The 12,766-nt window shown below is 43.5% G+C and overlaps 1 protein-coding gene across 1 annotated transcript; it reads left to right on the top strand.

Annotated features, from left to right (window-relative positions):
• Positions 1 to 11,416: 11,416 nt before the first annotated feature.
• On the top strand, positions 11,417 to 12,460 carry LRRC10B (leucine rich repeat containing 10B). The gene has a single exon (XM_066582389.1). The coding sequence runs from the start codon at positions 11,417 to 11,419 to the stop codon at positions 12,458 to 12,460; it is 1,044 nt and encodes a 347-aa protein (XP_066438486.1).
• Positions 12,461 to 12,766: the final 306 nt, after the last annotated feature.

Raw genomic sequence — 12,766 nt, 5'->3', positions numbered from 1 at the left:
GTTTTCAACTATACTCTGTGCATGTGGACTATCATTTCATCATCCAGCTTCACCGCAGAGGAAGGAACAATGGCATCACGAGTGACACAAGGACTGAGAGGTAATCTATAACATGGGTTATCTTCCAACTATCCCGTTCTTAACAGCCTGCCCCTCCGGGCCTTGGACATGACCCTGGCTACTCTCCGGGTGGGAGACAGTAGTGCCACCGTGACAAGACAATAGTGCCACCGCTGTCTCATAGGCTAGGGCCCGGTCGCTGCACAAGCACTGCAGCATAAAAGCACTCATAGGCCTAAAATTGTCTAAGGGTGATGTCTCACATTCCTTGGGGTCTGCTCGGAAATCGCAATCGTGAGTATGCAGGAAGAAGAGATTTTCCATAGCATACTATTAATGATATTTGCTGTGGAACTGCGGTGCGGATGCCGGCGGTGGATTCCACAATGCGAACCCATTCGTGTGCGGGCGGCCTAAGAGTGCCCTCTGGCTTGTCCCGCCATCCACATAGAATAGCTGCGTTAAGAGCGGTGCAACTCTAGTCTACTTCTAAATACTACAATTATCATATAATATACTGAAATACCAGCTGTACGCAGTGTCAGTGATTACAGTGTAGTTACCTCCAGCTAGCACTTTTGTTCCTGGAGAAAAAAGTTTTTGCAACATTCCAGTAGCAGACATGGTGCATGACCCACTTACGATTCTCTGTTTTTGAGTTGTCAGTATTTTGGATCTTTTTGGGTCCAGACTGACCATGACTGAGATTTCTTCCAGTCATTACTCGCTTCTGTGTACTCTCACCCCTAATGAACTTTTCATTCCCCCTCTCTAGTAATTGTGCCTCCCGCTGTAGTCCCACAAAGTCATCTGAACGAAAATCGTTCATTGGAAAAAGGCCCTTAGTGTTAGAGCAACCATTAATCATATTGAACCACTCTAATGTCTGTAACCAATTTGACTTCCATGTGAAAAAAAATAAAGAATATTTGTTCCTGGGGGAAAAAAAGTGTCCGAAACATTCCCGTATAATTGTGTCCTCCCATATGACTACCAAATTACTATGTTGAGGCCAGTTCCACCAAATCAGTAAAAAAACAGCTGACATACAATTATGAATAGAGTCACATCCTCTTCATTACGAGAATTACACCTACTACACAAAACCAGGTCTATATTATGTGGCCAATTGTTCAGACACGCATAATATGGAGGAAAACATGATTTGGTTCCTTATCATTTTACCATCCATGGTTTTTGTTATACAATGCATTGCCTGTGTTTATGGTGCTGAATAGGTTACATATGTCAGTAGGGCGAGCACTCTTATATGATCGAAATCTGAGGAAATCGAGGCAAATTCTGAGAAAGCATCCGGGATGAATGGGATTGGGTTGGGCTCAAGTTTTTTCAGAAGTTACTTAGATGTCTTCAAGGTCACATGATGCACTCTTATACTCGATGGTTGAGGGAACTGACCTTCATTTGCAGACAGAATGATTTATTTCTTGCTTACAAATGAATTTTCAACCCATTTCAAAGTTCAGAGCTAGTCACTAGTGATTAGGAATGATGCACTTCAAAAAGACACTCAAAGATATATGGATAGATATGCTTTCTGGGACCAGGTGCCAAATGAGGCCTACTGAGATCATCCAGGTCATTGAGAAGTGTATATAGCTTTTAACAAAAGTTTCTTCACACGCAGAACACCTGACTGAACTTCTGGAGACCTTTCCCTCTGCCCGTACCTTTGTGGTCGTGGTTATAGGCCAACCTAGATTTAGGAGTGGATGAGCCTTGTTTACTGGAGAGGCTTCCACCCCATCCCCCTACATGTGAGTAATCTCATATTAACATTCAATTTGGATATCCACTCTCCTTATTGCTTCTTTTGTGTCTTTCCCCTCTGAGGGCATTGAAGAGGCTGCTTCCATCTGAGGTCTGGTTAATAAGGTGGTGGCTGATCCCTTCTTGGTTCCGGAGTAATACATGTTTTAAAAGCTATCTTGGATCATGAGGGTCATCATCCGATGCCACTCTACTGGCGGGTCCTTGTGTTTAATTATTTTTTGTACCCTGATTCAGATATACTGCTGGGACTATTGTGTTCTAAGTGGCTTTCTATTAGGTAGAGTTGACCTGGAAGCTCTCAGTAGGCCTCATTTGGCACTTGGTCGCAGAAAGCATATCTATCCATATATCAGTGAGTGTCTTTTTGAAGTGCATCATTCCTAATCACTAGTGACTAGCTCTGTACTTTGAAATGGGTTGAAAATTTATTTGTAAGCAAGAAATAAATCATTCTGTCTGCAAATGAAGGTCATTTCCCTGAACCATCGAGTATAAGAGTGCACCATGTGACCTTGAAGACATTGATATTTTTTCTGTCATTTCATATATTTATATATATAATACTGTGGGCAGGCTCAACCTCAGAGATGGAACCGGAAAGAGATTCCATTTTGGTGCTAGACTTTGTCTGGAACTGAACCTCTATGAGGGAGCGACACTCTGATACCGAAAGAGTCTAAAGTTTTCCAAATACCCCTGCAGGGGGGAGATACGACCAGCTCCACAATCTCTGCTCAGGTATTGCTGCTTACCTGTTCATTGGTGAGCAAAGAGTGTTTTGTTGCTACAAGTTTCTATTAAACTGTTCTTGAGCAAGAAGCCTGGACTATTTATTCGGTTGCCACAACCTATCACATCTCCATTGTATGTGCCTTACAATATAGGCAGTACATATTACCAGGCCTATGTCTCAACTAGAGATGAGCGAGCATCGTCCGAGCAGATTCAGCGGGACGGCGGGGGAGAGTGGAGGGGAGCAGGGGGAGAGTGAGAGAGATCTCTATCTCTCCCCCCCCTCCACCCCGCCGCCTCCTCGAATCTGCTCGAACGAGTATGCAGTTACTCGAGAAGAGCGATGCTCGCTCAAGTAACTGCCTTAACCGAGCGTGCTCACTCATCTCTAGTCTCAACCCATTCACTACTCTACCATGTGGAGCCCATCTGCATCCACCAAGCCAGATGCCCTGGTTGTTCTACTTCCCTGCCCATCCAGTTGAACCTTGCCTCGGTTCTTCACGCAACATCAGAGCCAAGGGAGTTGCAGAAGGAAGAGTAGGAGATAGACTAGGATGAAAATGGTCATATTTTCTAAAGGCCATTGCCATTTTTAGGCCTATCAATATCGTTTATAGGATTTTTTCATTTCTAGCAAGGCTGCTAGTAAACAAACATGATTGTTCTAATAGGTTATTCGTAGATAATAACACTTTAACCAGATTTTGTAAGGATTCAATGGCAAGTAGCGTGTTTTGTCATTTAAAAGCTATAATCACCGCCAGCAGGCATTTAGACAGGGAACTCCAGCGCTCGTGGTGTACAGCATTCAGACAGGTCACAGATTTATTGAACTAGCAACAAAATAGCTGCAAGTGAGGCCTTGAAATGTTTTAGTGCAAATCAATATCCCCTTTCAAAACTAAGGGCAATCGAAGTTGTATGGCAGTATGTTAAATGTAGCTATTTTACACTTAGTAAATCTCTTATGTTGTTAAGTCCGCCATGCTTCGATTTTTTGTGGTCTGATTGTATTAGCCTGATTATATTAGAGGCTGCCATTTGCAGATCACAAACATATACTTACCAATATAACAATCTCAAACAACGGGATATTTTAGAGATCTGGGAACACGTCCAAAGTGTGCTGTGCACTTCTTTAATACAAGTTAGCGTAGGCTCCGCAACCTCTTATGACCTGATTTGGGAGATTGTTGGCCAGTATCTAAACACAGGGAAGTAGAAAGCTCTCCTCTACACTTATGCTCCCTTTTGGGAATCATTTAAAAAAGGGGAATATTAAAACTTGGGATCCTCTTTTTTGACCCCCTCTCCACGCCTCCTCCAAAAAACCTCAAATGGAACCAGCGACAGAACCACTTGGCTTTAGACTTCTAAATTTGTTGGGATCCATTTCTGGATATTACTGAAAAGGATTAGACAACCCATGACATCAGAAGACGGGAGACTGCTGTACTTGTGTTGCTTCCATAGGATTGAGTTGCACAAATGGTTTTGTTGTTGACATGCATTTAAAAAAGTGGATCTCATAGGAAAAGTCCAACTGGTCCCCTAAATATCAGACAATATTATCATGGGCTCTTGTCTATCTCACTGTTTAGCATACTTGTAATGAGTAATGGTGTGGCAAGGATTCAGGATACGATGCAACAGATGGAGTAACCAAAATGTATAATATTTATTGATAAATATAGAAATGAACAGTAATGAACAGTAATGGTAGAGCAATGAGGGTTATACAATAGGAAATAATTCTGAGAAGAACAATAACACTTGAGTATCATCAGCACCATTTCACAGAATGTCTAGTTATGGAATATATGGCATAGTGACGCAGCTTCCCTTTAGGGGTTAACACTCCAATACTGTCTATTAGAAAAGCTGCTTCCTGTATTCACATATAGTGTCCCTTTAAATAACACAGTCTATAACTCAGTTTGAGCACTAGAAACTAGTTCGAGTCCTAGTTAGATTGGGGCCCAGGAGCTTCAAGTTATGCCTCTGTCTTAAGGGGTTAAGAGAAGTTGGGGGGCCCCAAGATAAACTTTTGCACCCGGGTCCATGAGCCTTTAGCTAAGCCCCACACCTTTTAGTCCATATTGGTCATTACAGTTGTTCAAACTGGTCAATGATACTGGGTAACGAGCAAAAGATCTTTCTGAGAACGTTCTTTCAATGAACGATCATTAGAGTGCGAAGGATCTTTCTTTGAACTGACGAATCATCGTTTTAGTTAAAATAGTCAATTTTCATCATCTTTAGTCTTCTGTTCATGGACACCCTAATTCAACCGCCTCATCTCTAGCCTCCACTATTTCCTGCTGGCCCACCTACTTCACAGCTTGTCCCAGGAGAGACAATAGAATTAGGGTCCATTTAGACCTGCTGATTTGAACAAGCGAACAATGTCAGAATTCGCTTGTCCGCTCTTGTGCAGCCTGTTTATACAGCAGATACATCATTGGCTTGCTCAAATGAGAAATCGTTTGGTCATTCACATTCACTGTATAACTGAATGAGAATGGATGAACGATTGGTATTTAAACTGAACGAATTAGTGAATGAACCAACGATGACTTTTAGTCCTGCATAAAATGAATGATGAACGAAAAGCAAACTATTTATCGTTCGCCGTTCTATCGTTGCTGCGTTTTCACTGAACGATTCATTCACTTTCACGTTTGACCGATTTTTTTGAACGATAATCATTCCATCTAAAAGGGTTTTTACCGCAGCCAACGGTCATGTGGCCTTTGCCATTCTTCACTTTTATGGCTGCTTGGTTATGGTTCCTTCTACATGGAACGAGAAATTGTTGGAACGAGTAAACGAGTCATTTGCTTTAAAGTACCATCACGTTTACACGCACAGATAATTGTTTGATTTTTTGTCATTCGTTCATTCACTCGATCGTTGGTCTTTCAGGGGACTGTGCCAGGGAACGGCAATGACTGATATGTTGATCCATGGATTCTTCTGACTAACATTATGGAGTCAGAATGGAATTTTTTCCTCCAAAATGGGGTAAATTGGTGTCTGCCTCATTGTTTTTTTTGCCTTCCTCTGGATCAACATGGTGGGGGCCGGAAACAGGCTGAACTGGATGGACATTATCTTTCTTCAGCCTAGCATACTATGTTACTGTGTACGACTGAACAATCACTTTTTATAATGATTTGTACGCCTGCATAAAAAGAATGACGAATGATATGCAAATTAATTATTGTTCATCATTTAGTTGTTGGCCGTGTTTATGCTGAATGATTCATTCAGTTTTGCATGATCGTTCCATGTAAAAGGGCTCTTTAGTCCTGCAATCTCTCGTCACTAAGTACTATAGCACTATATGCAAGAGATCCGATATGATGTGCAACCATCTTGCGAACCAAAAATGGCGAGTTCACGAGGAAGTGGATGGGCAGCACTACAGACCCTATTGACCAATGCATGGGATAAAAATGATACCCAACTGAGAATGATGGAGGTTCTGCAAAAAAACACTAAATTCTCAGTTGTGGGTGGGAGTGTTCTTCATGGAGCCCACACATACAGAGGTTTGATGAGTTCTAGCCTAAACAACTTTTCCCTAGCAGTATTTTCCTGGAATGAAATCTGTATTTCACCCGATAGACTTGATTTCTGGAGCATCTTGTGTGGATAATTAATTACCATACTGTAATCAGTCAAGCTGCCCACATACTGAATTATACAATAGGATTTGGCAATAAAAATGAACAAATTCGGATGGTTACATTTTTGACAGCTTTTATTTGCCCTTTTGTCCTAAGAATATGTAGCTAATGTGCAATTAAATTATGGTTTCATATCTCTAAAAAATGAACACTTTGCTGACGAGTCAAAGTAAGTAATGAGTCTACACAGTACGCAGGTGCTGACATTCAACCGATAACAGGGTGCTCCTCGGTCAGAATGAATAATGTTAAAATATGATGGAAGTTAATTACATGAGTAACGTGGCCAAAACTCTTAACCACCACAATATTTGCCACTTAGTATATAATGAAAATGCAGTTTTTTTTTAATAAGAAGCAACTAATGTAACTAGTAGTAGAGTGAAAGGAAGAAGGAGCAGTGGCATTTTCTAATCCATCCATGTGAATTTCCAATCCACTGTCTGACGTCTTAAGACATTATGATTTAGGGCTGTACAGCTCCGATGTTGGAAGACGTTCGTCGGGGTTCTCTTACTGCATATTGCCAGCCTCTCTGCTGTCGGAGCCTATCCAACGTGTCACCTCATGCAGTACTGGCTTTAGCCTGAAGATAGCGCTGTTGTATAATGGCAGAAAAAGAGTAAGCCCCCTAGAAAAACCGGGATACAAATTGGATTGGAAAGGGTTAAGACCATACAGCTCTCCACCAAGATTCTTTGATGTTGATGAGGATATTATGAAGGGAACCTAGTCTAGTTATGTGTATTGTCTGTCCTAACTTCTGCACGTGCCATGGAGTGCGTCAGGTGTTAGGAGGAGGAGTTAGAGAGTGTGGAAGAAGTAGAGTTGGAAGTTGAGAGAGAAAGGAGATGGAGGAGAGTAGCTGCTCCTGCTGGGGCTGAGCCAGGACGATGTCTATCCTCGTAGGAAGTTCATCCCTCCGGGGATAAGAATGCGAGATATGAAAGGAAAGGGTTGATGCGCTTGTGCAGTACTGCCCCACTCCTCCCTGAACTGCAGCTTAAAGAAACCACTGAGAAACTAATTCCCGTCAGCAGATGTGAATGTGTGTAAAAGACCGTGATGTTTAAGAGAGTTTCCCTCAAGAGAAGCGTCCATCAGATAACAGCGACTGAGGATGTGTGTGCCTTGGGAGAAGAAACTGTTCTCTAATTTGAAGGAATGTAAAACTTAAAGGTTATTCTGAAGCATTGAATGCTGTACTTTGCAAAGCTCAAGTGAATCGTTTGTAATTGGAAATAACCAAGTTAATTGTGAATAAAAGGAAACCCCGTCCCTGGTTTTTAAAAGGATTTTGTTTGTGGACTGATTTTATTCAGGTCAGGTGATTCCTCACTTGGGCAGGGACACTGGCATCACGATGCCAATCAGGAATTGCTTTGAAGTAACCAAGGTACAAACCCTTATCTCTCCTGCAGGTGGCTGGGCTAGGTTATCCTTTGGCCATTTTGGAAAAAGGAGACAGTAGAGCCACCATGAACCATTGCCAAACTATACCCCACCGTCCGTTTGGCTGAAGGCCTGTTTCCCAGTCATTGCAGGCCGGAGCTTGGCGTCACGAACAGGATAATACCTCTGCGCCATGTGTATAAATGGATAAAAAGTGAATTAGACTTTCCCCTGTGAGAGGCAGAGACAAGTTGGATTACAAAAAAAAAAATTGTGAGTTGGAAAATTTGCTTTTCCTTGAAGTAAAGATGTATGCTGCAAAAATACCATACAGGCTCGAAGGGGACCGTGTGGTATTGCTAGACCAAGAAGTGTTAATGGACTTTTGTACAAGTGTGGAAAGTTCCAATGACAGGTTAGGTCTGCTTAGGTCAAGGGAGGATATTGTTAGGTCTGGCAGACATGGGCGTCATGCTCTGAATCTATGATTGCCTTTCTTCTAGCACTGTCATGGTTAAATTGGTTCTGCCTCTTCCACCCAACTTCAGCACTATATAGAGGCCTCAGAACTGACAGCCCCTGCTGCAGTGTTGGTGTATGAGCCCTCATATATGCACATGTCGCAGTTGCTCCTGTTTGTTCCTGTGTTTGCAGTTTATGCTTTGTCTTCAGTTTGTTTAAGTACTTCCAGCCTGGTCCTTAACTTGCTCACTCCTTTGTTCTGCAGATGGCGTGGTGTTATCCAACTTCCTGGCTTCCTGGTAATCAGTCCTGACAGTTCGCGTGCAGGGCCGCCCTTGTCAGGGCGAATTTTCTGCTATTGATAGGCAGGAACTTTCCATCTCCTGCTTCCAGCATAGGGATAGATCCCCTGGTCACTTTGTATTCCAAGTCACGCCCTCTAGCGTGCATCCGGGTTTTCAGAGTCGGCTGTCTGCCCTGCCGGTCTGTTCCATCTACTGGTTGAGCGACACAGCGGATCCACATCAAATCCCAAACAGATGGACTCTCAAAATGATTCCCAGTCTCCCTGTCCAGAGAAGCCTGCCTTTCTTCCCACCAAGAAGCTATCGCCATTGGTGAGGAAAAAGTATTGGCAGACTCCCCCACCATGGAGCAAAAGAAGGAGAGTGTCTGGAACCGCCCAGAGGTGGAACTAGAAGTGGAGGCAAGTATGTATCCAGAGAGGACTCAGCAGAGTGAGAAGAGCCAAGGAGAGAGCAAGATGGCTACCACTAAAACTGCACCTGCTGGATACCTGCCACCAAAACTGCAGTGGTACTGGGGTGATGAAAAGGAGGTGCAGGAGCTGATGTCCACTGTTTCTTCCTTGCCCACGGGACCTGCAGCAGAGACACAGAGTACTGCCGAGGAGCCGAGAAGGTCACCGGTTGTTGCTGGACTTGATACTGGGACTATGGCCACCAGAAGTTATAGAGAACCATTCAGCATAAAACTTCTGGTTCATGGAAATAAAAAGAAATGTTTTACTAGTAGATTAAGTTACCCATGACTGAAGAGAAACTACTTTAGACTAAGTGTGAAAGCTATGGTACTGAGAGTACTGGTAGTACCGAGAGTACCGGTACAATGAAAGGTGAATTGCTGAAAAGATGATTATTGTTGAGTTGAGTTACTGGAGTTCGTAGGGAATACAGAGTTAATGGTAACTAGAATTAGCTGTTAATTGGATCTATACTTAAGCAAAGTGTCTGAGTTTCTAAACAATCTTCTGAATTGTTTCTGTTCTTCAGGGTCTGACAAATGGATGTAAGTTAACTGAATAATAGAGATGAGCGAGCGTACTCGGAAAAGCACTACTCGCTCGAGTAAGTTGCTTTATCCGAGTATCGCTGTGCTCGTCCCTGAAGATTCGGGTGCCGGCACGGAGCGGGGAGCTGCAGGGGAGAGCGGGGAGGAACGGAGGGGAGATCTTTCTCTCCCTCTCTCCCGCCCGCTCTCCCCTGCTCCCCGCTGCGACTCACCTGTCAGCTGCAGCGGCACCCGAATCTTCAGGGACGAGCACAGCGATACTCGGATAAAGCAAATTACGCTCGCTCATCTCTACTTAATAACCCAATCCCATGTAACAAAGTACCATTTGCTTTTTGTTTGCGAAACAGTTGATGTAGAGGGTGTAGTAAAAAGACGTATCTAGTGTTATATCTCAGTACTGATGTCCTACATTGAAATAACAATAGCATATAAGAATAGGAGGGCATGGATGTGCTACACTCTGGTATGGCACACGGGCCCCTGAGAGCCCCAGAACATGTTTTTTTAATTTTGTGTTGAGGCCTCTTTCACATGGCCGTATGTGTTTTAACGTTCGGCCATATGCGCTGAAAAATCGCATGAATGAAGAATAGCCGCAATCAAGTTCTGATTTTCAGCCGTTCACATGGGCGGTTGCAGCGTATCGGCAAAAAATTACGCTGCAGCACGGAAATTCCTCGATGGCAGAAATCCACAGAATGACTACCAATGCTTAAATACAGACACTGGTCTTCTTTTCCCAGCGTTGGACGCAGCTAAACTCCCTCCCCCTCCCTTTTTTCAGCTCATATAGGATTCTATGGAGGCTTCCAGCGTATCTTGGGAAAAGATAGGACAAGACCTATCTTTGGACACATCGTATATATATTTGACAACCGAAAACGGCCGCCGATATTCTATTTTTGACAGCGCAATTTTTTTAAGCAGCTAAAAATCACTCATCTGAATGAATACTTTGGAATCCAATGCTTCAGATGGTCGTGATTTTTGCGAGACTTTCGGACGCTGCAAAATAGCTGCACATATACGGTCGTGTGAAGAAGGCCTTTAATAAGTAAAACTGAAATGCAAAGTTGAAGAGTAGCATGTGAGTAGCAGAAATCCGCTTACCATGACTCTCTAAGCTTTGTTGGACCACTGCTTTGACTGAAGTAAAGAAAGCGTACTTCAGATGGTCTCCTTCTGCTACAATAGGGGCAGATGATTCATCATCATCTGCAGGAGATTCAGGTACCGATACGCATTATGAGCCTATGCAATGAATACAGGTCCAACAAGGCAATTGCGCCAAATTCTAATCCACGCGTTCATACTGTAATTTGAATTGCCTTCCGATTGAGTCGTGATCTTACTAGTAATTTGCATTTCATCTGCAATGAATTGGTGGTTTGCCGTTCACTAACAGGGTCCTACAATGATAGTGTCAGCCCTGGACTGCACTGTCAAAGGGCTCCATGCATGTATCAGAGCAGAGCGAAGACACTTTGAGTATGCCTTCCTTCAGTCATAGCAGCGGTCCCCCGGGACTTAGAGAGGTTTGGAAAGCAGATTTCTGCCTCCCACATGTTACTCTTCAACATTGCAATTGGGTTCTACTCTCTATTTCTTACAAGCGCCACAACAAAAAATTAAAATCCATGTTCCGGGGTCCTGCTCATATGTTCCTATGTGAAGAGTAAGTAGACTTGCTGTGAGGAGTCTGATAGCTACAATACACCTGATCAGGTGTAATGGGAGAAACTTGAGTGTTATCCATGAATATTTAACATTGACAGATAAAGTTTCATTCAAACATGCAAAAGAATGGAGAGTGACCAAGGAAAGGCTCTGTTCATGTGTGGCAGGCAGCTCGGCAATATGTTCCCGATGGTGGCATAACACAATGACTTTATGCCATTTCTAACCATTATTGATACACATCAAAGGCTTCCATATCTACAATCTGCCAGGCTTATAGCGCCATCCAAATGGGAGGATGCGGATCAGTTCCCACGGTGGCAGGAGAAGGTGTAGATGAACCTCTACCGGAAGATACAGAGGAACAGCTGAGTTCAGGAGATGGTACCTTGGAGTTTAGTGGACGCAAGATGCTACGACTTCCTGCTTCAATATGCACGCTGGGCGATCAGCTCTATAAGTTATACATGAGCGGCACGATGGTAAGTGAGTTACCTGATGACTTATATCAACTCCACAACCTACGCATCTTGGCTCTTGATGCCAACAGACTACCTGAGTTGCCAGATGCTGTGTGCTCTCTACCACATCTGGGTCGTCTTTACATAGGGGCAAACCGGCTTCAGGGTCTTCCCCCATCCTTTGCCCGTCTCCAGACTTTGCGTACTCTGTGGATAGAACGGAACTTTTTACACCACTTTCCACGAGTATTACTGAACATGCCTGGTCTACGATGTTTACAGATGGGTGACAACCGGCTTAAGGGTCTTCCGGGAGATATTGCGACTTGTATGCCAGGTCTAAGAGGTCTTTGGCTTTATGCAAATAGACTGGAACGTGTCCCGAAGGTTCTTTTACGGTTACACGGACTTGAGATCCTGGATCTAGACAAGAACAAGATTGCTATATTCCCAGACATGAGCGTCATGAAGGGACTGCGGCTTCTTTCTTATGACCACAACCCTGTTAATGCACCACCCAAGGTAGGAGAGACGGTGACGTTGGTTGGCGAGGGTGCTCAGGAGTTTATGGAAGAACGGGAGGAGCGTAGGAAACAGATAGAAGAGGAAGAGATGGAGGAACGAGAAAGAGAGCAGCAAGAGAAGGAGGCACAAAAGGCGGAAGAGGTGGAAGCAGAGGCTGAAGGGGAAGGGGAACAGGAAGAACAATTTGAAGAGGAAGTGGAAGACGAGAGTAACCACCATACTGACCATTGCTCTGGTGATCAGGAGGAAGACTATTATCCAGACCAGGAAGGGTATTATATGGAGGAGGAAGAGGAGGGATATTACCCCAGTGAAGGAGAGAGCTACTATGTCAGAGGCATCTATTGACTGGAACATGACTAGCATACATGTCCATAAAGTAATGGAAATGTTTGCACCATAGAAGTGGTACTAACAAATGTTTTATCTCAACGGAAAGGTGGTGGTGGTGGAGTTGTAGGGGGGGAGGGGGGTGGGTGTTAAAATGTAATAAATGTTAAATGAAGGGTTAAGTACGTTTTTAATCTACATTGTGTATCAACTTTTAAAATCTTGTGCTTGCAGTCAATGAACGAAGAGATTCTTCTGTCCTAATCATATCCCACTCACACACTTACATGGTCTGTTGGGTGAGCAGCATATAAGACCTCAAGT

Source organism: Eleutherodactylus coqui, chromosome 11 (assembly GCF_035609145.1).
Source record: "Eleutherodactylus coqui strain aEleCoq1 chromosome 11, aEleCoq1.hap1, whole genome shotgun sequence".
In the NCBI taxonomy this organism is placed as follows: domain Eukaryota; kingdom Metazoa; phylum Chordata; class Amphibia; order Anura; family Eleutherodactylidae; genus Eleutherodactylus; species Eleutherodactylus coqui.
This window is presented reverse-complemented; position numbering and strand designations above follow the sequence as displayed.

Coding starts and splice junctions, on each gene's coding strand:
- LRRC10B (XM_066582389.1), top strand. CDS start 11,417: ATGGGAGGATGCGGATCAGTTCCCACGGTGGCAGGAGAAGGTGTAGAT.